Source organism: Vombatus ursinus, unplaced genomic scaffold, assembly GCF_900497805.2.
Source record: "Vombatus ursinus unplaced genomic scaffold, bare-nosed wombat genome assembly UNPS02014768.1, whole genome shotgun sequence".
Lineage (NCBI taxonomy): Eukaryota > Metazoa > Chordata > Mammalia > Diprotodontia > Vombatidae > Vombatus > Vombatus ursinus.
Window position 1 is genome coordinate 20,296,919 of NW_020954546.1, and position 25,482 is coordinate 20,322,400.

Sequence of the window (25,482 nt, forward strand, 5' to 3'; positions counted from 1 at the left end):
ATGATTTTGTTCATACAAAGCCTTTTCAGTTTTATGTAATTACAGTTTTTTCTTTTATCTCTTTTGATCATTTTTATCCCTAGTTCAGTTAAGAATTCTCTAAGAATATGTACTTCCATTCTCATTTAGTTTTAAAATGATTGTGATCTTTTATATTTAGATCAGGTATCCATTTGAAACTTACTGTGGTGTGTATTGGAAAATGTGGTTGGTCTAAGTTCTGCCAGACTTCTTTCCTTATTTCTCACCAGTTTTTGTCTAATAGGGAGGCTATATACCCCAGTAATTGGTCTTGAGTTTAGTGATCTCCAAGTTGCTATGTTTGGTTGCTTCTGGATCTTGCTTCCTTACTCTCTTTTATTTATCAACTCTTTTGTTTTTTAACTTGTACTAGTTTTTATGATTACTGCTTTTTAGAGTACTTTGAAATCGGGTAATGCTAGGCCCCTTTCATTCTTACTTTAAAAAATATTTCCTTTAAAATTCTTTATCTTTTCTTTCTCTACCCAAACTGTGTTGTTTGCCTAATTCTATAAAGTTATCTCTTGGGAGAATGTCAAATCTGTAAGTTAATTTAGGTACTATTATTATTTTGATTTTATTGACATGGCTGAACTGTGAACAGTTAATCTCCCTCCAATTATTTAAGACTTCCTTTTTTTCTGTAGTGTTTTTATCGTAAATTTGGAGTACATCTTAGGAGATTGACTCCCAGATATTTTATGCATGTTGACTTTTTCTATTTCCTCATTCTGAGTTTTGTTTGTTATCTATAGACAGGTGATTTTTTTGTGGGATTATTTTGTATTCTGCTCTTCTACTGAAGTTAGTAATTGTTTCAATTTTTTTTCATTGAACCTCTAATTCTCTAAATAAACCACCATATGATATCTACAAAGAGATAGATAGTCAATCTTCAACTTTCATGGATGTAACATTTCTAGAAAACAGCATGAAAGTAAAAACATGCAAATGTTGGTATATTGAACCTGTGTGAAATAGGGGGTTTGGTTCCTGTGACCACCAAAAACTAACCTTTCACTAGAGATTGTTGAAAATATCCTTTTCTGAATACAGTTCTTTGTAACAGAACATTAATTCTGACAATACACACTTTTCCTAACACAGTAACCATGAAGTAACCCTTAAAATGCAGTACACAAAATAAAATTGGTAACATGTAGAACATTTTTTCTTGCTAGTAATTCACTAGAAATCTGTGACTTTTGTGCTAACATCTCAATAAAAGACGTTTATTCAGACAGTATTCACTTTTCATAACACATGAAATCTACTGTACCATAAATACTGTACAGCAAATAAAATTCTTAAAACTAAAACTTTTTTTTTTAAGTCTAGGCACTGGGGTTAAGTGACTTGCCCAGAGCACAGATAGTAAGTGTTATGTGTCTGAGGCCAGATTTGAACTCGGGTCCTCCTGACTCCAGAGTCGGTGCTCTATCCACTGTACCACCTAGCTGCCCTAAAATGTTTTTTAAACCTGACTCTTACCTTCCACTATGTCAGATGAGATATGAAGGTGTTGTACTGTATACTGTACCGCTATAAACTTTTTTTTTTTTTTGCTTTTTTGTGAGGCAATCAGGATTAAGTGACTTGCCCAGGGTCACACAGCTAGTAAGTGTCATGTGTCTGAGACTGGATTTGAGCTCAGCTCCTCTTGACTCCAAGGCCAGATCCCTATCCACTGTGCTAGCTAGCTGCCCCTTGCTGTAAACTTTTCTACTTTGGTCTCCCTCAGAAAACCAAGGGAGAGGGCACTGGGACCTTAATTGCTGCAGATAGAACACCCCACACCAGCCTCAACATTACTTCTGACAATCTGTCCTTCATGGCTGGTGGATGGCATTAGAGATCGTAAAGTATGCACCAGCTTGAAATAATCTATCAGCAAGGTCTGCTTTGTGGGCTGTTTGAGATTCTTAAGGGTCTTGGAGTATGAGAGAGTAGCAGAGATGAGTTGACATTTAACCTTGGGGCTGATGGTGCCTCGATGTCTCTGGCCAGCTGGTCATTAGGCCATTGCAATGGATCCTTATTTTAACTCATTTTTACTGGAAATGCTTCTAGTTTTTGTGTGTATACTTAAATGTTTGTATGTAATCATTAATTTTGTTAAGTTCATGACAAAAAAAATTTTGCTTTTTTTAAAAGACTTCTAGTGTTTTTTCATCCAGATTATGCTGGCTCTTGGTTTAGATGGATGACATTTACCATGTTAAAGAAAGGTCAGTTAATTCCTTTTCTCCTTGGTATTTTTAATATAAATGAGTGCTATAATTTGTCAAAGGCATTTTCTGCATCTGTTAACATAATTTTGTGATTTAAAAAAAATTGTTTTATTTATACAGTCTATTATGTTTATAGTTTTCCTAATGCCAAATCATCTCTGCATTTTTGACTGATATAAATCCAACCCAGCCATAGAGAGTAATCTTTTTGCTGCAGCCTCCCGGAGATATCAGAGTACAGTGGGAAAAAAGCACTGTCTCTTGAGTCAGAGGAACTGGGTTCAAATGCTACTTCTGATACTACCTTTGTAACTTTGGACAAGTCACAGGCTGTGTGACTATTGACAAATCACTTAATCTCTCTTTGCCTCAGTTGGTACAACTCTAAAATGGGAATAATGATATCATCTATTTCAAAGAGTTGTGAGGATCAAAATGGATAATATTTGTAAGGTGTTAGCATAGTGCCTGCTACATCATAGGCGCTTGATAAATGTTGGTCCTTGTTACTTACCTCATTGGGTTTCAGTTTTCTCATCTCTGAAATGAGGGGATTGGACTAGATGGCCTTTAGGGTCCTTTCCAGTTCTGGAGTTCAGATCCTGTGCATAAATATATTCAGGAGTGATATTGATGTGTAACTTCCTTTCTCTTTTTTCTCTCTTCCTAGTTTGGATCATATTAATTATTTGCATATAGAAATAATTTTCTATGCTGCCTTCCATCTTTTTGAGAATCATTTATGTAATATTGGAGCTAATTGTTTTTGAATGACTTATTGACTTCTAAGTTCATCTTGGTTCTGATTTTTTTTCCTTTGGGAGTTAATTTTTGTTTTGTTTAATTTCTTTTTCTGAAATTAACTTGTTTAAACGATCTATTTCTTATTCTTTTAATGTGTAGGGTTTTTTTTTGTAAACCTTTCCCCACCTTATTTAAGTTTTCAGTTTTGTTGCCATATAAAACACAGTTTCTAAAATTTCTTCATTTGTTGTGAATTTCCCTTTCCTCCTTTTAATTTTATTTTAGTAATCTAGTTTTCCTCAATTTTTTCCTCTTGAAAATCAATAATGGTTTCTCTATTAATCATTTTAAAAGAATAGTTTTTTGTTTTATTAATTCAGTTGATCATTTTGTTTTTCATGTTATTTACATTCCATCATTTACTGGAGTTGTTGTCTATCAAAGCAGTTCATTATGAAATGAGTGTTAGCAGTGGAGAGGTTAAAATTTAGCCTTCTGTAGGGCTCAGATTAAAAAAAAACCCAGATAATCCTCCAACCCCCACTCCCCGCAAATGCAGAGCTGACTATAAATGGAAACAACTTGATGAAAGGTAGTGTTGTTGCTTCTCTTATTGATGATTTAGCTAAGCTTGGAGGATATTTTCCTTTGTACTCAAGATTTGTGTTCTCCATCTTGATGATGGTAATTCCAGTCTTTTAGGTGACATCTGCATGGATGATGATTAAAATCCACTTTTGCATCTCTGTAATTCAGTTAAATGATCACTCATAGATAGTAAAAAGGCACAATGTGTACTCTTCTTTCTATAGTATTTATGGCTTTGAGTGATAATTAGAAGAGCCTTTATTGGAATCAGAAATTCGCAACTTGGTTCTGAGCTTGGGTGATGTTGATAATTCATTTCTGATTTTATTTTCTGGGTTATAAATGTAGTCAGAATTAAAGATTTCTACATTTGTTTTTGAAGGGAATAAGAATGTCACTTTAATGTAAAGTGATAAAATTTATCATTTCCATTTAAGAAATGCGTAATCACACTTTGAATCATACGGCTCCATTGCAACATTTGTTATGTTTTTTCATTGCTTAATTAGCATTTTTCATAAAGTATTAGACACTATGTGTACATTCCTTAAGGGAAACATTAAGGGTTGTGGAATGTTCTGACAGGGCAGAAAAATGGGGAAAAATTTTTATTGCCGAATTGGTATTCATGAGCCCCAGGAATATGTCTGTGATTTGAAGGCCTTTTTCCACAGGGGGAAGGGTTTTTCCCTTACCCTCATCATTTCTGAGCTTTGCTAGGGACACTAGAAAGAGGCAGTAGGAACTTATATTTTTCTACTTTGTAATAAAGGGAAAACAATTCTAGTAATGAGTTACTTATATAGTATTTTAAGGTTTCCTAAGCTCTTTCATGACAGTTATTCTGGGAGGTAGGTAATGTAAGAATTTATCCCAATTTTTATAGCTGAACAAACTGAGGCTCTGAAAGGTGGTGTACTTGACTATAACACAGTGGAAGTGAGATTTGAGTTGGGTGCCTTATTCTAAGTCTGGACGTTCTACCAACTGCAGCCTGCTACTTTTCAAAATTACTCTAGCTTCGTTAGTGAGAATAGTTTTTTGTGGCAGGAGTCTTCCTGACCCATGATTATTTTTAAAGCATCATGAAAGTATAACTGTGGAATCAAAGATAAGCTCTCTGTTTGCTGAAGTTGGAATACAATGTTAGTGTTCTCTGCAGTGTCAGTCTGGTTAAATCCTGTTCTCCAATTAGAGAAAATAAATGAACATTTTTTTGGTTTCTGGGCATTGATCTTCATTATTTGAGGTGCAAGGCTTTGGCTCTGTTGATCTCCCTCATCTAATATTAGCTTTTATAAGATTAGTGACTTTCATGTATACTTCTGGTAACTCTTTATAATAGTCTGCTGCCTGCAGTGTTGCAGAATAAATTTTCCCCCCTTTTAAAAAGTCAGTATTGTCTCTTGAATCAGTTGTACAGTGATCAGCTTGGCTTTGTTTGGAGGATGCTTTCTAACTTTTGGAGAAATGCTGGATTTCTTCCTCTACTTAATAAAAGGCATTATTCTTTTCCTAGGTGAAGGGGGTTTTTAACTTCTCTCTCAAGATAACAGATACAAGAGGCAGCTCGGTGGTGTAGTGGATAGAGCACTGGCCCTGGAGTCAGGAGGACCTGACTTCAGATCTGGCCTCAGATACATAACATTCGCTAGCTGTGTGACTCTGGGCAAGTCACTTAACCCCAATGGCCTCACCAAAAAAAAAAAACGATAACATAGGTACTTAATACGTGTCTGCTCAGTGAATAAAGAGAGCTCTGGTCACCTTGAAAATGTGTGTCTAGATATATTTTTGGCTTTATATAACAACAGTAGGCTAAAAGCCAGGCATTCCTGGTAAGAGAGAGCTGAAGGAGAGGTGCCATTACTTTGTAACAGATAAGTTTCCTATGATGTATAACTTAGAAAGGATGAAGATCTTAATATCCTTTTGTGGGAGATTTAAGGAAGAAATAAAATCTTAAATTCATATTGTTATGCTAGATCATTTGTACATGAGTGCAAAAGGCTGATTTTGTATTTGAGAAGATAGAATGTGAAGCAGGTCATTATCCCGTATACCAATAACATGGGAATCGAGTTTTAGTACAATGTTAACAGGTATTTTTTTCTCCCATAAAACCTTGACCAGCTTTGCGTGTGTCAAACATTTTATTTTAAGTTAAATTATCTTATTAATGTCTTTTGTTTTGATAGTACCTTCATTTCTGAATATTTCTCTCCCATCACCTTTGCTCAGGAAGCCATCCTTTGTAACAAGGAATAAAAGGGGTGAAAGTAGTTCAGCAAAGCTAAGCAACCACAAGCTAAGCCTTCTATAATAGTCTGGTAAGTGGTACACCTCCATGCTCTTCCAAGAAAGGAGGGAGGTGCTTTTCTTCATCTTGCCTTCCGGGCCAGGCTTAGTCATTGTAATTGCACAGCATTTATTTGATTTGGGTTTTCTTCTTCCATTTGTATTACAGTAGTCATTGTATATGTTGTTTTCCTGGTTCTATTGTGTTCACTCTCCACCGTCTCCTACGTTCCTAGGCTTTTCTGAATTCTTCATATTCTCTTTTTGTTATGGCTTAGTAAGTCTATCACATTCAGGTACCGTGATTTGCTTAGCATTTCTATAATTGAAGGGTGCCTCCTTTATTTCCAGTTCTTCTGCTGTCACAGAAAGTACAGCCATTAATATTTTGGTGGTTATTAAAACTTTCTGTCCTTCTCTACCTGGGGTATTGCCAAATCTCTGGGTTAAAGGCTATAGACATTCTTCGCAATTTTAAAGTTTCTTAGGATTATTGGACCAATTTCCAGCTCTACTAACAGTGTATTAGTGTGTCATATATTTTCAAATAAAATGTTTCAGAAAATCTTCATAAACGTCCTGGGCTAATGAGTTGTTGGCATCACAGTCAGCTCTAGTGGTGGGAGGGGCTTTGGCAGGACTTTACAACTCATCTGATCCAACTTCTTCACCTCAGAGATGAAAAAACCTGAGAAATGTCAGTGTGGGGCAGTAGAGAGAAAGAATGTCGCATTTGGAGTCAGAGGCCCTAAGCTCAAAATCTGACTCTGCTTCTTGCTATGGGATATTGCTTATTACATATGAGATGACAGTTGCTCCTTCCTCACAAATGTTGTAAAGGTCAAATGAGATAATATTTGTAAAAAGCACTTAACACAGTGCCTGGCACATAGTAGGCATTTGATAAATGCTTAAAATACCACCTTTTCTACAGGAAGCCTTTCCCAACCTTCTATTATTTCTTTTCTGTTTATCCTGTGTATAGCTTGTCTGTATATATTTGTTTGCATGATGTCTCCCCACTTAGATTGTAAGCTTCTTGAGGGCAGGAACTGTCTTTTTCCCCTCTTTCCCAGTGCTTAGCACTTGCCTGGCATACAGAAGGCGTTTAATAAATGCTTATTATCTGTTTGCCTGACTGCTACCTGTCTGACAGGCCAAGTCACTTTCTGTCTCTGGGCCTCAGTTTCCTTATCTGCAGATTGAGCATCTGAGGTTCCTCAAAACTCTATCGCTCTGCTCCTCCAGGTTTCAAGTGCCTTGCCTGAGGTTACCTGGCTTGTAATGCCTGGTGAGTTTAGGTTCTGAGTCCCAGTCCAATATTTTTTTGCCTCCACCACATGCCCTCCCCTTGTTGTTCCTGTTGAGGCCAGGCTTCTTGGTCTTTCGTTGATAAGTTTGAGCAAAGGAATAGAATGTAAGTTGAAAGAATCTTCCCTGTTGTCATATGGACCTCACCCCATCGACAAAGCACATAGCTAGGCCAGTCCTCACTAAGAGATATTATGGCCTGGTGGAGAGAAGCCTGGATTGGGAGTTGGGAGGCTTGGGTTTTAGAAGTAGGTCTGTTACTAACTGCCGTAACTACTCCAGTAACTACAGTTACTGCTATAAGTAAGCCAGATGGTGTTCTCTGGGTCTTGGTTTTCCTTGGTAAATAGGAGGAGATTGATTGGCCAGGGTCTCAGAGGCCCCTTGCACCTTGAAGATTTCTTGACAGCATGATTTGATTTGATTTTCCTTAGGTCTCAAGGAAGAGGGATAGGTAGGAAGGAGATAACCTGTCAGTCAGAGAAGGCACCTGGCTGTCATTCTACTTTGCTTTTACAACTTCTCCCGGGCTCTAATTTTGCTTTTGCCAAAAGAATGTGAAAGCATCAGTAGGGACATACGCATTTTATATTTACATTTATTATGTAAAATGAATTAATAGCTCTCAGAGCATTTTATTTTCCTAATTTTGTTAAAGATTTTATTAATTCATCAGATACTGATTTGAGTGTTTACTCTATGTGTCATATTGTACTGGGTTTTATGTTGGAGGGCAGGAAAAGTACAGGAAAATATAAGATGTGATCCCTGCTCTTTTTTTTTTTTTTTTTTTTTTTGGCAATTGGAGTTAAGTGACTTGCCCAGAGTCACACAGCCAGTAAGTGTCAAGTGTTTGGTCTGAGGCCAGATTTGAACTCTGGTCCTCCTGACTCGAGGGCCAGTGCTCTATCCACTGTGCTACCTGGCTGCCCCTGTGGTCCCTGCTCTTAAGAGCTCATTGGGAAAATCACATTTGAAAATTTAAATAACAGTGAAAGACTATATAAGTGGTAAGTGGTAAGTGAATTTTAAGATAGAACATGCCGTTGGGAGTCCAGAGGAAGGAGAGATCACTGTGGACTCTTGTGAGGGAAGGCTTCTTATAAAAAGTTGGGCTTGAGCTGGGTTTTGAAAGGTGTGTTGGATTTGATCTGGGCCTGCCTGAGCAGCAAAGGGAATGATGCAGGCTGGCACTTCCCTAGAGCTTTCTTCATTAGCTGCCATATGCACACTGAGAGGTGGACAAGCACCAAGACAGTTCTCCAGGGCTCTGAGTTCTTTCAGACCTGCACCAGGAGAGGGGACGTTCATCTTGAGGAGCTCCCTCTCTCAAAGAAAGGCCTTCTCCAGACCTGTTCTCCCAGGGTGAAGCCCTGGGAGAGAGAACAAGGAAGGGAGAATTGGTCTGTGAAGGGAGTTACAGACGCCAACTAATACTGGGTACAAAGTAAAATAGGACACAGGAGAGGCAGAAACAAAATGCTCGGTAGGACCATGGAAGGGAAAGCTTCTCAGTGACTTTGGGGATCAGGGAACTTTTGGCGTAGGGATGGGCTTGGGCCTAGACTTGAAGCCAGGCTCTTTATCTGGACTCCATGGGGAGTGAGGCAGCAAGTATTTCTTTTCTTTTTTTGGGGGGACGGCTAGGCAGTGGGGTTAGGTGACTTGCCCAAGGTCACACAGCTAGTAAGTGTTAAGTATCTGAGGCCGAATTTGAACTCAGGTCCTCCGACTCCAGGGCCAGTGCTCTATCCACTGTGCCACCTAGCTGCCCAGCAAGTATTTCTTAAGAACCTACTGTGTGCCAGTCAATGTGCTGTGTCGCTGCCTATACAGATAGAAGCAGAAAGAAATCTAGTCCCTGCCCTCAGGGAGCTGATTTACATTCTAACAAGGGAAGACAGCACATACCAGGATGCTGCAGGGGGGGTTCTTGGTATAGAAGGTCTGGAGAGTAATGAAGACTTGGCCGGCCTGTGGGTCCTCCTTGGATGGAGGTTCTGAGAGGAGCCATCCAACCATCTCTATGCAGAGAGGCTACGTAGGCACAGGGTACTTGCAGTGTGTGAACTTCAGGGCAGGAGTGAGTGTCCAGGGGGAAGAGGATTCTGGGGCATGGTTAAAAAAAAAGTCTGGTGTGCAGCCTGGAGAGGCTAGATTTTAGGGGGTTGTGAACTAATAAGTTGAGCTTATGCGTGTTGTCTGCTTGGGAAGCTTTGTAAAGTTCTGTTGTTCCCCAAAACCTTTTTGGGACACTGGGCCACCTTTCTGGATTTCTTTTGAGAATGGGTCCTTGCATATCCTCAGTGGCAATAGGTCTCTGGTCTTTTGGGTGGGTTTGAGTTTTGTAAATAGACAAAAGTTTTTTTAAGGTCAGTAAAACAAACTGAATGTAATACTGGTGGTTGTTTTTTAAAAGCTATGCTGAAATAATAAAGCTGTCATAAGCAACATGTCATATATCCAAGTAGGAGTTTTATCTCTGGGAGAAGGGGGAGGCTGGATGCTTTTGTCTAATGATACTGTCATTACTTAAGCTTTTAGAATGGAGCTTAGAAGTCTCCTTACCCTGACTTAAGAGTGTTCACTTGGATATCCGTGAATGTAGCCTAAGGTTCTGCACAGATTGCTTGTCAAAGCCATAGAGGGCCCCTGGGGATGCAGTCAGGCCTGTGTGGCCTCTGCAGTCAGGCCTGTCCAGTCCTGTACTTGTGCTTTTATCTAAATGCAGAACTTTGCACGTTCATCTTGCAGTTTGTCAGCCCAACCCAGCCTGTTGAGATCATTTAGAACTTTAATTTCACCACCTATGATATTATTTCTAGATCTGTGTTATCCGAATATTTAATCAGCATGACTTTTATGTTTTCAGTACCAAATCTTTGATGAAAATGTTGCTCAATAAGGGCCAAGAAGGGGTAGAAAAAGAGAGGCACGTGAATATACTGTTGATGGAAGTGACTCGCTGTAACTCTTCTGGAATGCGATCTGGAAGTATGCTATAAAAATGACTAAGATGTCCATCCCCTTTGATCTAGAGATCTTGATGCTAGGTTATATACCTGAGCAGTTCACACAGAAAGAAAGGTCTCATGTATATGGAAGTATCAATGGCAACAATTTACATGGTAGCAAAGAATCGTTAAGAAAGTAGGTGCCCGTAGAGGAGGCTAACAAAATGGCTAAACAAAGTGTGGTCTGTGAACATGATGGAATGTTATTGCACCCCTGAAATGAATAGGAAGAATTCAGAGAAGCTTGAGAAGACTGATGAACTGATGCAGAGTGAAGTCTGCAGAACCAGGAAAACACCATACAGAATGACTATTGCAGTGTCAGTGGAAAGAACAAAAAACCCCAGACCCAACGTGAAATTATAATGACTGGACTTGGCCCCCGAAAAGAGATGAGAAAATGTACCTCACTTCTTCACTGCAGAGCTGGGTGACTTTGGGTATGGAACATTACAATGGCTGTTAAATGTGACTGACCTGTTTGTTAGTTTTGCTGAACTATTTTCTTTTTCTTTGTTAGAAGCCATGGTTTACTGGGCAGAGGTAAAGGGAGAGATATATTTGGAAATGAAGGTGATATAAAAAACATATAAAAATGTGAAAATATAGGTCCGAGAGGTGCTTAGGCACCCCTAAGCTTGGCACATACTAAGTTCTTAAGAAATATTTGCTGCCTGCCTCTCCGTGGACCCCAGGTGAAGAGCCCTGGCTTCAAGTCTAGGCTCAAGCCTATGCCTATACCACTTTCTCCCATCCCCAAAGCTGCTAAGGAATTTTCCCTTCCATGCTCACACTGAACATTTTGTTTCTATCTTTCTTGTGTCTTGTTTCACTTTGTATCACAGTATTGGTTGGTGTCTGTAACTCCTTTCCAGGCAGACAGTGTACTGGGAGCACATACTTGTTACCTCAGTGCCTTAGAGAGAGAGTGTATGTGTTTGTGTATGTATCCAGTTATACGTGTATATGTATAGGTATATGTGTATCTGTCTCTCTGGTTTTCCTGCTAACTTCTAAGCTCTTAATCAGATTACATCTTTTTATTTTTTTTAATGCCAATAATGCCTATTGCAATATTTCAGATAGGCTAGGTGCCTATTGAAATGAAGTGACATGTTGTAAATTGATCCATGAGCTCAAGTTTCTGTTGGAAACTAGAACTATATGTTCTTCTCTATTTATTGACAGATTCCACAGTGCGTGTGTACCTTGGTTTACATCTTTTTAAGTTGATTTTTTTTCTAGAGGATGTTTTAAAAAACATTTGAAAATAATAGGCAGGTCCTTAAGAAATGGTGAGTAACTTTTCTCCAAAGCTGAAGTTATTATTAAATCACTTTGAGGGGCTTGGAATTCTTGCCCTGATCTTGTTTGCTTTCTTTTGATCATGCTCTGGTGATCTTCTGGCATAACTGTTTGACTTGGATGTTTAGGCCACAACAGTCTGTTGCATGGATGGAGGAGTTTTACTGCTGTATCAGATTAGGGCTAGTATTCTTTTGGAGTGAATTGACAGACTTCTTAAATGCAAGTACAAGAAGTCATAATAGTAATCTCAAGTACTTCATTTGGTCATATGGCATATATAAAAAACAGCCTGAGGCCTCATAAATGACCTGACTACTTTTGTGGTTGTAGTATTTTATGAAAGATTAAAATTTAGGGTTAAGGTTTGTGGTTTAGGGAAAAGATAGCTAGGAGTAGGAGTGACCTAGTTGTGTCACCCTGGGTAAGTCATTTAACCTCTTTGCGCCTCAGTTTCCTCATTGTAAAATGTGAATCAGATATCTGTAGTCCCTACTTTGTAGGGTAGTTTTGAGGATCCAAGGAGATCAGATCTGTGAAAGCTCTTGGCTAACTCTTGGGAGATACATGGGTTTCAGTTGTCTTTATCAGCATGGTAGTCTTCTTCACTGTAGCCCCTAGAGTAGACGCTCAGCTCCTAGTGACTGAAATGGAGCAGAACTTGGACTGTTGAAATTTCTCTGTACTTTACAAACCTGAATCCAAAGAAGAGTCACTTTTAATTCTACCTTCTGCTCTCTGTCTTTCACCACATCAGAGGATAATCACACTTTGACCAGGAGGATCATACAGTCAGCATTTATTAAGGTTCTACTGTGTACTAGGCATTGGCTATATGAAGATAAAAACAAAACTTCCCTTGCTTTCAAGGAGCTTACATTTTATTGGTGGAAAATAACATGTACGTAGAATATTTAATAAAAAGAGCATACAAAATCATATTTCTAATACTGCACTTTCTTCCCCAATCATGGACTTTGTTTCTAGGTCCCTTGGCTCTAATAGATCAGCCTTTGCCTTATCTTGCTGGGGCTTAGGCTTCCAGGCCAACTCCCTGGACTAGTGCCATACTACCTCATTTATGATCTTTTCTCCCTTTTCAGGTCTCCTTATGTATTTTCTTCCCGTTAGAATGTAATCTTCTTGAGGGCAAAGACTGTTTTGCTTGTATTTGCATATTTACATCCCCTATCACCTAGCCCTCTCCCTCTCCCTCTCCTCCCTCTCCCTCCCTCTCTTTCCCTCTCCCTCTCTCTCCCTGTCCCCCCAATCCCCCCACCTTCTCTGCCTGAAGAGATCAGGCAAAACCTCATGTAGGAAACCAGGGAATTTATGAGACAGAAGTGGGGGGAACTGAGAAAAGAGTATTAATACTAGCCCACATATAGAAATTGCTTTCTAGTAGAAGGCACATTCCTTACCTAAGCCTTATGGGGTATAGTGTGCAAGTATAAAAATGTTGCCCTTACCGATGGGGAAATGGGCTTACAGAGATGAAGCCTGTAGCTTCTTAAGAAAGTAACTTTATTTATGGGGACCCTTCCTCTCCAACAACAGGGTTCCATACCAGTTTTCAGACCCTGTTCAGCCATTCTTTAAACAAGAAGATAGAGCAACCTTTCCTTTCAAGGGTTACTTAACACACCCTCCACTAGACTCATACTTCATATGGCCTGAGTTTCTTCTGGTTACCCTATTGTAGGGGGCTTGGCTTCTCTCAGTCTCTGTGGGGATTCGCTGCTAGCCTCCCTTGAAGCTCAGTTCTTTGGAGCTAATAGCTGACCACTGACTGACTCGGCATCCCTTGGGAAACAAGCTTCCCTTTAAAGGGACAGGATTTGTTCATACAGCCAACACCAGCCTGCTTTCTTCAAGACTTTGGATACTAACTATTACGTACTCTATTCCCCCCTTTCTTAGAGGAAGGAGGAAACACATGATTTCACTAGTGTGGGGAGCTCCTAAGAGGAAACTTTCTCTACTAATGCAGATAAGCAGCTGTTCTCATTTGAGAAATATCTGGGACAAAAAAAGGTTAAATGACTTGTCCAGGTTCACCTAGTCAGCATGTGTCAGAAGAAGGCAATTTCAACTCTCTGGTCTTGGCCACTTGGGGCAGTCACTCTTAATCTCCAGAGTCTTACCTCATTTACCAAGGGGTAGATAGTCTGACTCATCTAAAGTGACTGAGAAATTTGTGATCCCTTCCTTATGATCAAGATCTCAGAGTTCTCCCTTTACCTGCCTCACTTTTGTAGAGTGAAAGATGTGTCTTGAGTGAATCTTGCATGGGGATATTGATTTAAAAAGAAAAAAAAAAAGGTGGTTTGCAGTTGGAAGGTGGTGTTTGCATTTTGGATTTCCTCCCCTTCTCTTCCCTTCCGGTTGGAGGCCTTAGCAGCTGCTGTTCTTTTCCACCTGGGGTTCTTCTCAGGGATGGAAAGAGATTTGGGAAACTCTTGAACTAGTCCTGAATTCCCAGCCCTGGGGCAGGAGGAGGAAAAGGGAGATGAGAGAGAGTGAGGTGGGAAGAGCCAAATTTGGGCATTTGGACCTTGTTGCAGATGAAGTCAGTTAGGTGAGCCAAGCCCTGTGGCTGCCATTTTTGCAGGGATAGGAATGGGAATTGGCTTTGTCATTTCACTTGTGTAGGGAACTCCTGAATGCAGGTGAATACCTTCTCTGCAACTTAGAACACTAAGGACTACATTAAGTGACTGCCCAGGCTCACAGCAGTAAATGTGCCACACTTGAACTCCGGGTTTCGTGGTTAAAGAGCTGGCTCTCTATCCATTATGCTATTGTTACTGCCTCTCTTGTCATTTTATGTTAGGAAAAAATATTGTGCCTGGAGTGTTATAGGAAAGAGATTTTTTTTTTAACTTCTCAACATTTATGTGTTGGGAAAAAGATGCTGGAGGGGAGAAATGCATACATAAATGTGGCTTGCCCAGAGATAAATAGAATGAATGGTATTATCCATGCTAATGGAGAAGTGGCTAATGCTAAAATCATTTCTTTTTAGCTGTGGGTTTCATTTTAAAATTTATGTGTTATATGTTTGTTTTTCTTGAACATTTTACTTGTCTTGAAACATGACATCTGGGAAGCTGAGAGAGGCATTTGGGTTTAAAAATTGAATGTAGATAATCTTCAGGTACATAATTAAATTCTAGCATACACCAAAACCTATCTGTCTCATTTGTTGTTTTCGTTTGTGTTAAGTTATTGCTCCTGTTATCGGTACCTGTGAGAGGTACCGTATTGTAGTGGATAGAGTAAGGACCACAAAACCAGGAAGACCTGGGTCTAAGTCACTTTGCTTCTCAGGACTCCAGGCCAAAAGTGGTGACCAGCTTTAAATGTCATTGGGAAATGTTTAACAAAATCAATAAAAATACAATGTAACAATGTTAATTTGAGGTTTTCTGAGTCAGTAGGAGGCCTGCAGGGATCTGTTTCTTTTTGAACTGGACGCCACTGCTCTAGTCAGCTTTCTTAGACTACAAGTTGCAAAGAAGGTGCAGACCTGAATCAATAGAAGGGCTTTCCTTACCTGGAAGTTCCATCTGAAATCACAGGTCTGCCCTGATCACCTTTAGGAAATACATAGGTATATTTGTGTTTGTAGATCAGCCCCAGAGTTCAGTGTCTGTATTTGGCCAGCAGCCCTTTGCATTTTTTCCACCCTGTCTCTGAACTTCTGCCCTAGTTTTTAGTTTTCCCAGGGTCTCTTCCCAGTTTTTCTGTATTAAGCATGAATCTTGCCCTTTCAAAATTACCTTATATCTGTGTATGTTCATGTGTTCTCTCTCTTTGCCAGACCAGAAGCTCCTAAAGGTCAGGGACTGGTTCAGGTTTTCTTTGAATTCCCAGAGCTTATCATGGTGCTTGGCACAAGCCAGGCATTTAATAATGCTTGCAAATCAATTGTTGGTTGATACAAACCTGCTTTATTGCTTTTTGGCAATTCATTGGTAGTTGTATATTGCAGCCGATGGTTTTCTCCCAGTTTTATAAAAACTTCAAGGTCAGGGACTATGGAATCTTTTTTTTGCATGATCTAACATCATATCTGCAATGGTGCTCGCTCTCTCTCTCTCTCTCTCTCTCTCTCTCTCTCTCTCTCTCTGCTTCTGTCTTTCTGTCTGTGTGTGACCTTCAGTGAGTCACTGAACCTCTCAGTGCTCCCGGCACTTTTCCAAGACTTAAATAACAGAGAAAGTGGTCCTGCATTGCTGGAAGAAGTTTCCTTTCCCTTGGAGTTCCTCATACTAATGAAATCACATGTCTCCTAGCCCTAACCCTGGATTTATAATAGCAATGGCTATTTATAGCACTTAGAAATATTTGGTCAATGAGTTTGAAATAAATGATTAAAGTGAAATTTGCAGATTGGTTTTGGATTTGTTTTAGCCATGCTCTTGTGTTGACTCCACTACCAGGTATGCTCCAAACTGACTGTGAAAATGTTGAGCCAGGAAGATGAATAATCCTGATGGATAAGGAGGACTCTTTATTCCGTGCGTTGTGCTGTGTCTCCTGCTGGATGAGATAGCAAAAATAAGTGAGACCTGCAAGGAGTTTGTGAAGTAGGAAATTGGTATGGGACTTTTTTAAAAAATCATTTAATTTAGCAAATATCCTAGAAGCACTTCAGAGCTATTCAAAACTTAAGGTTTGGGATCAGTTTTTAAGAAACATCAGTTTTATAGCTGTACAAAAGACAGATTAGAGAGGAGAGAGACCGAAAGAATTTAAATAGGGGTGATTTGGGTCTCCTGGAAGCGTCTTATAAAGATTTGTAGATTTTATCATAAAAATCTTTCTTTGGAAAATGAATCTAATCTTTATTTAGAGAGGTTCAGAGAACTATATATGCTTAAAAAAAATTTTTTTAATCAGCCAAGATCCACCTTTTCACAACCCCACCAACTCTTTCCCCATCTCCAATTGAGACCACAAGAAAAGAAAAACACATTACAAACATGTATAGTCAATTAAAACAGATTTCCACATTGGCCACATCCTAAAAGAAATTAGTGTCATTCTTCGTTGAGTCTTTTAACTCTCTTTTAGGAGGTAGGTAGCATGTTTCATCTTTAGTCCTCTGGAATCCTGGTTAGTCATACTGATAAGAGTTCAGCACCCTAGTAGTCTGTCACATTTGCATAACTGTAATTCATTCTTCCCTTCCCAGTTTATGGGTACCCCCTCAGATTATCATCCTTTGCTACCTCAAAATGAGCTATAAATATTTTTTGTACAGCTTCAGTTTGTTTTACTTAGTACTTATCCCTTCCTTAATCTGCCTTCTTCTAATTCCTCTTCTTCCCCTTCTCCCTTTTCTCTATTTTTTTGTGTATTCTTTCATCTTTTGACTATTCAGATGAGAGTGACGTTCAAATGTCAGCCACTCCATTCACTTCCTTGTTTGTTTAGTTGTCTGTGTGCACTGATGATGAGATATTTCTTCAACCTTTTTTCCTCATTCCCTTGCCCCCAGTGTATTCCTTTTCTTCTCTCTTTCCTTTTTTTTTTTAAAGTGAGGTAGTTGGGGTTAAGTGACTTGCCCAGGGTCACACAGCTAGGGAGCATCACAGATATGAACTCAGGTCCTCCTGACTCCAAGGCCAGAGCTCTATCCTCTGTGCCACCTAGCTACCCCCGTCTCTTTCCATTTTTTTAAGGTCATCGAGATATAACATAAATTCTCCCATGCCTTCTCTAAGAGGACTCATGATGATATATCTCCATATATTCAAATGTAAGCAGTTTATCCTGGTTTAGTCCTTTATCACTGATCATTCACGTTTATCTTTTTATGGTTCTCTTCACTTCTGTGTTTGAACTTCAAAGCTACCCTGCAACTCAATTCTTTTCATCAGGAATGCTTGGAAGTTCTCTATTTCATTAAAGGTCCATTTTTTTTTTTTCTGTTGGACAGAAAAGTGCTATCAGTACCTTCTGTAGCATTGTATTCAGTTTTGCTAGGTAGATTATTCTTGTCTGTAAGTTTATAACTTTTGCCTTCTGCAGTGTCATAATCCAAGTTCTCTGTTCCTTTATGGTGGTGGCTGCTAAATCCCATGTGATCCTGACTGGCCCCTCAGTACTTGAATTCTTTCTTTCTGGCTACTTTGCAATATTTTTTCTTTGACATAGAAGCTTAGTTTTGGGTATGATGTTCTTGAGAGTTTTCATTTGGAGTTTCTTTCATGAGGTGACCAGTGGATTCTTTATATTTCTACTTTGCCTTCTGGTTCTAAGACATTTACACAATTTTCTTTTAAGATTTCTTTAAATATGAAGAGGCTCCTTTTTCAGTCAGGGCACTGAGATAGTCCAGTGATGTTTCATTTTTTTTCTTCTTGATCTTTTTTCAAGTTGGTTATTTTTGCAATGGATTACCTTACATTTCCTCTATTTTTTCAGTCTTTTTACTTTAAAAAAATTTATTTTGTCTCATGAAGTTATTGGCTTCTCTTTGGCCCATTCACATTTTCAGAGAGTTTGTTGCTTGGGCAAGGTTTCATACCTCTTGTGCCAAGCTGTTAATTCCCTTTCCAGTTCTTTCTTCCTTAGCTCCCATTTCCTTTCCAGTTTTTTTCCTCTAGTGCTCTCACTCCATTTATAAAAATATTTTAAAACTTTTTAAAGCTCTTGCTTCGTCTCTTCCAGGATTTCTAGTTGTTGGTGCCCAAGCTGTGATTTTTCTTCGAGGCATTGCTTGTAGATGTTTTGGAGTCATTGTCTTATGCATTTGTGTCTTGAATGTCTCTTGTCGCCGTAAAGCTCATTATGGTGGGGTTCTTTTTTTGTTTGCCCATTCTTTCAGGCTACTTTCTGACTTTGGAGTTGGTAGTTACAGCTGGGTTCTGCCATGCTTCTGGAGGTAAGATCTGGGCTGGTTATTTTGCAGCTTTCTTGGATTGAGTGTTATGTTTTTCCAGAATGTTAGGGACAATCTTGGACCAGCAAATGTTCGGTACTCCCAAAGTGTTTGAAGTCTGATTGCTGCTTGCCTGGTCTGAGCTTCTCCAGTTCCTCACCCGGGTTTAGGTCTATGCAAGACTAGACTGCTTCTGGACTCCATACCTTTCAGGCAGCTGGAAAACTTTGTTGGTTTACAGTGGCAGAATTGTCTACCCCCCTTTGGTCTGGGATTCCTGCCTTGGTTGTTTCTCTGCAGGCTGGTCTACATGCTTTAAGTACGACCCTCCTGTGTGCTCAGAGTCAGAGCCATATGTTGCTGCTGCTGCTGGCAGCTTCTGGACTTCCTCCTTTTTTGGTACCCTGCTCAGGGCCTCCCTACCTAGGAACACCACCTCTGCCTGACGGATCTCCTCAGTTGGCTATGTATCTGTAACCAAGAATTGGGTAGCAGGTGACAAAGCTCCCATTGGGCACTTTCCCCTGTCCAAGTGCCTCAGTATGTATCTGGTGGTACTACAGATAGAGGAGTGTCTTCTTTTGCTGGTGCACAATCTTTCTTTGAGTGCTGTATGAGTGTGTTTTTCTGGTCCTTGGAGCTCAAAATGTATTTTCCCGTAGAAGCAATGGTGTAAAATGCTGTTTAGGTATAGGTGAAATTTAGCAGTATGCTTAAGGGACATCATAGTTTAAATAGCTGTTTTTAGACTGATTTGTAAAACTGATCATAACTTAAAATTTCTTGGAGAAATGCATTCTGATTAGGAAATAATTTATAAGCTTTCCTTTTCTAATTTGAGAACTACTTATGTAGGAATTTGAAGCCATTGCTTTCTTTTTTCATTTCAGGTATTTTGGTGGGGCTGAAATTTTTCCTGTTAAATTCCTCAAAAATTAAGTATATTAAAAAATTTTTTCCATTTAATCGAAAATAGCAGTGTAAGCTATTGTGTTAGGGTTTGTGGAGTCTATGAACATGGAAGCAGAATATAGTACTGATGACAAGCAGGTGGGCCTTTCATGAAAACAATGGAGTGAGGAATAGAGATGGAATCAGAATGACAATTCCCTGAGGACAATGATTTTTGTTCCGTTTTGATTTGGCATTCCCAATACCGAGCATAGTGCCCTAAATAAAGTGAGTGCTTAATAAATACTTGTTAAATTTACTTTAATCTATGGATACTATTAAATAAAATAGCTATTTTTTGTATAAGGGCAGGTTAAATTAAATGTGAGTTATCTAAAACAGATACTTAAATCCAAACATAATAGAAATATTTTTATCCTTAGTAATTTTCCCTGTGGACAGTTTCTAATTTTACTGGCCCAAGAGTCTTTGGCTTAACTAGCCCTAAATGTATTTTATCTTCCCAATTTTTATCATTCTCTTCATTTTGGTTTATAAAGTTTAATGATCTACATATTAATCTACTGTAGGACCTCATCCTAGGAAGTAACTTATCAAGAGATGAGCCAGTGACCGACCTTCATTGATGGCTAAGCTGGCATCCAGCCTTCCTTTGGTGAAGGCTCCCCCTCTGTCAGTGATGCCACCACCCTGCCGGCCCTTTAGAGTCAGCATTGACTCTGTCTCATCATCCCCTAAGTCCCTCCACATCAAATTAGTTCCAAAGTCCCACAGATTCTTTCTCTGAAATATAGTGGTGGTAGTAATGATGGCAGCTTAAAATCTTCATTCCACAGCTGTCACTGTAAGACAGGCTCTCACCATGTTGGTTTTAGAATACTATAGTAACCTATACGCTGTTGTTGTATTAACCTTTCTAAATCCTGGCTGTATTGCGTAGCTCCTTTGCCCAGAAGCCATTTGGCATCCATTTTGAATTTGCATCATCTTTCTTCCTCCACACCTTGAACTGCCCTTGATTTAATCTCTTATGCCTTCCCTGTCTCCTGTGATCTCGTCATTCCTTTGACCTGAAGATGAGGTATATCCCCTTTTCACTAAACTACCATTTCTTCCTTTGAATCTCTTCTCTGCCGATTTTCTCTAAGTACTGAATTTTAGCGATTATATCCTCACATTCATTTATAATTTCTCCCTTTTCTCTGGGGACTTCCCTTTATAGGGAGGGACTTAGATTTCTTTTATTTAAAAAAACAAACTAAAACTCCACCCAAAAACCTGTCTCCTGATCCTGCCATCCCCTTAAGCCATTGTCTTATATTCTTCCCTGCACTGCCAAACTTTTAGAATGAGGAGTTTGCACTTGCTCTGTTTTCTTCAAGCCTTTTCACTCAACAGTCTGCAAGATGTTTACTTTTAAGACCTCCCTCCTCAGTGACTTTTTCTCATTCTCCTTGATGCCAATCAGCATTTGACACTAATCAGCGTTTGACACTGTTGACCAACCCCTCTTTCTTGACAACTCTCTCTTCCCTGTCCTTCAGGGACACTGTTTTCTTTTGGATCTCTTCCTAGAGGACGAGGGAAGGGTGGATAGGAGGGAGAGAGAGAGAAAGCACAAAAATAATAGCCACTCCATGTCTTGTGATTGGGGAATGGCTGAACTAATTGTGACTTCTTATTGCACCATAAGAAATGGCTTACAAAGAAAGATGGCAATACTTGTATGAAATGATTCAGAGGAAAGAAAGCAGAAGCCAATCCCAAGTATATCCGTTTCATAGAGCAAAATCCAAAAAGGACCCCGAAGGGAAAATGGTTCTGAGGAGGTTACAGAAACACTGACCATCTTATTGCCTTACTAAAACTAATATACATTTTTAAAAAACTATAAATAACAGAAATTTGTTTCATGAATAATTTTCATTTGTACATTGGAATTTTGAGGGGTGGCTGTTTATAAGAAAAGATTTTTTCTTACATAAGCACAGATGCTGATTTATAGAATTTGTGTGTGATTCCCAGTTTTTTGAATAGTTAATGGTTCCTTTAAAGCAGTGTCCCCAAACTAATTTGTCCAGGGAATAAAATACTTTTGGACTTGAAATGTATTGAGTGATTCTATAATTGTTGGTTTTGGGGAATGGAATCCTATGGATGAAGGTAAGGGGGATATCTTGGAAGTTGAGTGATAAAATAGAGGTAATTTTGCTTATTTTGATAGAGGAAAAATATGCAGGTAATTGTTTTTGACAGAAGCCAGATTAGACTTGGTTGCCAGTGACTCAGGAGGTGTATGTAGAGAGTCTTATGTCTTTTGGGTCTTACAGGTTTGAAAGTAAGAACTTAACGCAGACCACAGGAGTCCCAAAAGTCTCTCTTGAATTAAAGGAAAGTGCACCATCCTTTCTTTCTCTTTATTGATGGGTTTTCTTTTGTTGCAGTTTACTTCTGAAAGACTCTTTAAGTTTGGACCAGTCCAGTCTTTTAAAGAACTATGCTGAGATCTTTGCTTTATTTGCAGAATTTTTGCAAGTTCTTTTGCCTTAATGACTCACTTAAGGGAGGCCTTTAAGCAGAAGTGTGATACTCTCATCTTTTTGTCCTGCTCATCTATAAGAGAGAAAAGACGTTTGCTATGTTTTGAACATTTCCCCTCCTTCTCATGTCCCAGGAAATTAGCAGAAGCTTTGAGACTTTCTTCCTGAACCCCAATTTACATTGCAAAGAACACCAAGGCTACATGTAACACTGGAAACAGCTCAGGAAATACTGTCTTAAAGGATTATTTAGGCTGTTAGTTATTTATCTTGCAGATATTTACCTGCACTTTTGCACCTGTCCTAATGTGGAGAAAAGTGTGTGGGTATATCTGTCAAGTTTTACTTCTTGGTAGCAGCTTTAATGGGAAAGGTTCTTGGGGCAGTAAAAGGAATATCAGTTTCGCATTTGACAAGTACTAGTTGCCTCACTTGTCCCTTCCAATGGCAGAGCCACCAGCCTGGTTTTAGTACTTGAAGGTCTGGAATTTGCTAGTGTGAATCAGAGCTTCTTCTCCGTTCCTTGTTAGGCCAACTTGGAGAATTGCTCAGGCCAAAGCACTGATCTCCCTCGGACCAGCCTCATGATGAGCATCTCCAAGTAGGCTGCCCCTCCGATGACAGACAGACATTTTATACCCAGGCATGTCAGGTGATACAGCTTCCCGTCTTGGTCAGACTTGCCAGAGGTTGTTTGCTGGCCTACCCTTCTGAGATGCTAGTCACTGCCAATGCCATGATGAGGCCATGATCATTTTAGGCTTCTAAATGAAAGGCTAAAGGAAGCTTCTGGCTTGTGCTGTTATTGATGGAGTTTGGTGGTTAGAATCATGAGACCTGGGTTTCAATTCTGCCTCTGATAACTTACTAGTTGTGGAATCAAGTTGTTGATTACATACCAGGGGCAGTATTTATACCTCTTACCTCATAGGGTTGTTGTAAGGAAAAAGTTTTGTAAACTTTAAAGTGAAGTACAGATGTGAGTTGTTCCCTTTTTCACCCATACTATCTTTGTCCTCTATTAGCATGAACAATTGAGAGTTGACTGTTTTGTGCACTGGGTTTCAGCCAGCTGAGGCCAGTTGCCACCAGAAGCTAACTGTTAGATTTGAGTATAGAGGTAGAAAGCTAGGGACCCAATCCCTGTCTGTTTTCATTGAAAAGCACATTTCGTACTTTACCCTATTTAATGTTCTCTTAAATGAAAATAAAGTAGACTTTCATTTTTTTTTTTTTTTTGGCAGGACTCTTATGTCTAGGACACTTCCTGACTATGTGACCTTGGGCAGATTTTTTAACCTCTCATTGTCACAGGCTAAAAGTCTCTTAAGTTGCAGAGAAGGTACTCACCTGTTTGGGCGGAAGCATTTTCCGTATTGGGACTGTCCTGGGCAGTGTCTAGTCTCTATCTTCATTTGTAGAATGGTAGAAACGCCTGAAATAATACATCTTCTTTTAGCCTTTTTAAAAATTTAATCCAACTTAAAATTAAAAACATTTTCAGAGAACTGTGGTCATTTTGTTTATTAATAGGATTGCCAGCCTTCATAATTAATCTTATGTTACCCTTCAGACATTTATGTAACTACTTATATTATTCATGATTATATTAGGTCACTTTAAAAAAGTGTAAGACCTGTTAACATTTTCCAAACTACTGTATCTTCCATTATGTTAAATAAATACATTAGAAAAAGCTTTTACTGGTAATTATTGTTTTGTTTAAGTAACTACAGTTATAATGTGTTACAGGTACCCTTGGTGCTTTAGTTCTTATCAGTATTCTTTTTTTTCCTCAATTTAGGCGGTTTCCCAGAACCATGATTGCTTGATCTCACAACCCAGTGAAGATTTCTCTCCTGATAATGTCAAGTTCAGGCTACCCTCCGAACCAGGGAGCCTTCAGCACTGATCAGAGTCGATACCCTGCCCACTCTGCCCAGTATACCTTTCCCACCACTCGCCACCAGCAGGTGAGGAGGAGAGCCGCCTAGCTCCACATATGACAAATGTATTCCTCTTTCCTATTTACATATGTGTATTGGTGAAAGATCAAATCCCATTGTCATGTAAGAGGAAAAAAAATGATGTCCCCAGCTGCGTGACCAGCACAGCCATCAGGAGCACTGACTACATGCCCAGGCCTCTTCCCTCACTTGGCTTTGGTGCTGTGTTCAGTACAGTCCCACCCTTGCCTTGGCTTCTGGACCTTGGAGGCAGTTGGGGCCTGTTTGTGAGTAGAGCACTTTTGGCTCCCTGGGTGCGTAAAGTTGGTTCAGCGCAACGATCAGCCTGAATCACTTGTGGGTAGACTCAAAGAAGCTGTCTCTCCTGCACATTCTTCGTGGTGCTGGGATGGAGGTGACTCTGCTGACCTGGAACAACCCCTGTGATTGACTGTGAGAAAATCTTTCTGCCTCTTAGAATGGGGACACTGGAGCCATTTATGGTAAAGAGTCGGTGATTATCAGGGTTGGAGGCTTTTTAAGCCTCTTCCAAGTTTCTGCCCTGTGCTGTGGAACAAATGGGAATAGGTTTCATTTTGCTGCTCAGCTCTTACCCCTTGGGCTTCCTTGTTTACATGCATCTGGCCTAGAAGTTAGTTAAGAATTAAATTGAAGTTTACTTATTGACCATTAGAAACAACGATCACCTCAGCTTTCCTACAACTTAATTTGATTTACATCTGAGATAAAATTGGACATTTTCACTGAACAATTCAGTGCCTACAATGCCACCATCTAGATTTGAAGACCTAACTTGTCTGCTACCAGAACCACCCATCTGATTTTTTCCTCCCCTATATCAGGGGGATATCAGTTGCTCAGATCCCAAATCTGCTGATTTCTCCTGAAGTGGTGACGTACAGTTAAGCTCTTAGGTCCATGTGTGAACGAACATTTACTGGGTATCCTCAGTGGGCCTTCAGCTGCCAATCTGTTTCCTGCTCTGGATATCTCAAAAGAAAAATGTCATTTACTTTCAGCACTTAATTTTCATGTGTGCGTGAGCACGTGCACTTGTGCTAAAGATAGGAATGCCTTTTCAATATTCATTTGGCATAGATAAGATAGAATTTTATCCAGGACTCCAGTGGGTAATGTTGATAGGAAGTAAGTATTAATATGCTAATAGGAGCCAAATTACGTGAATAGTTTATACTCTGCATACTTTGTGTTTTACTGAAATATGGGAAGTATTTAAGGAACATCTCAAAAATTTACAATTTCGGGGTAGTGACAGCGAAGATTCAGTTTGCAGCAGTTCCTTGTTAAGCATCATCTGTAAACATTGGTCATGACTATCTGTGTACCTTTGAGTAGCTTGATTTCATGGCCCTTTATAGTTTTCGTTAACATAGTAATGATTTATTATTGTTTGAATACTAGGAGTTTGCAGTGCCTGATTATCGGTCGTCTCATCTGGAAGTCAGTCAGGCGTCACAGCTTCTGCAGCAGCAGCAGCAGCAGCAGCAGCAGCAGCAGCAGCAGCTGCGAAGGCGACCTTCCTTGCTTTCAGAATTTCACCCAGGCTCTGACAGGTAGTTTTTCCTTAACTTTTCATCCAAAGCAGAATGTGGAATGTGTGTGTATGTACACACACACACACACACACACACACACACA

At 39.5% G+C, this 25,482-nt stretch overlaps 1 protein-coding gene across 10 annotated transcripts in view; it reads left to right on the plus strand.

Moving 5' to 3' along the window:
• The window catches only part of NCOR1 (nuclear receptor corepressor 1), a 184,524-nt gene that overhangs the window by 12,585 nt on the left and 146,457 nt on the right, over nt 1-25,482 (plus strand). For all 10 annotated transcript variants that reach the window (XM_027861867.1, XM_027861868.1, XM_027861871.1 and 7 more), the window contains 2 exons: nt 23,661-23,829; nt 25,246-25,397. In XM_027861867.1, the coding sequence (XP_027717668.1) occupies nt 23,722-23,829; nt 25,246-25,397 (260 nt within the window). In that variant the 5' untranslated portion in view covers nt 23,661-23,721. The remainder of the gene's footprint in view (nt 1-23,660; nt 23,830-25,245; nt 25,398-25,482) is intronic.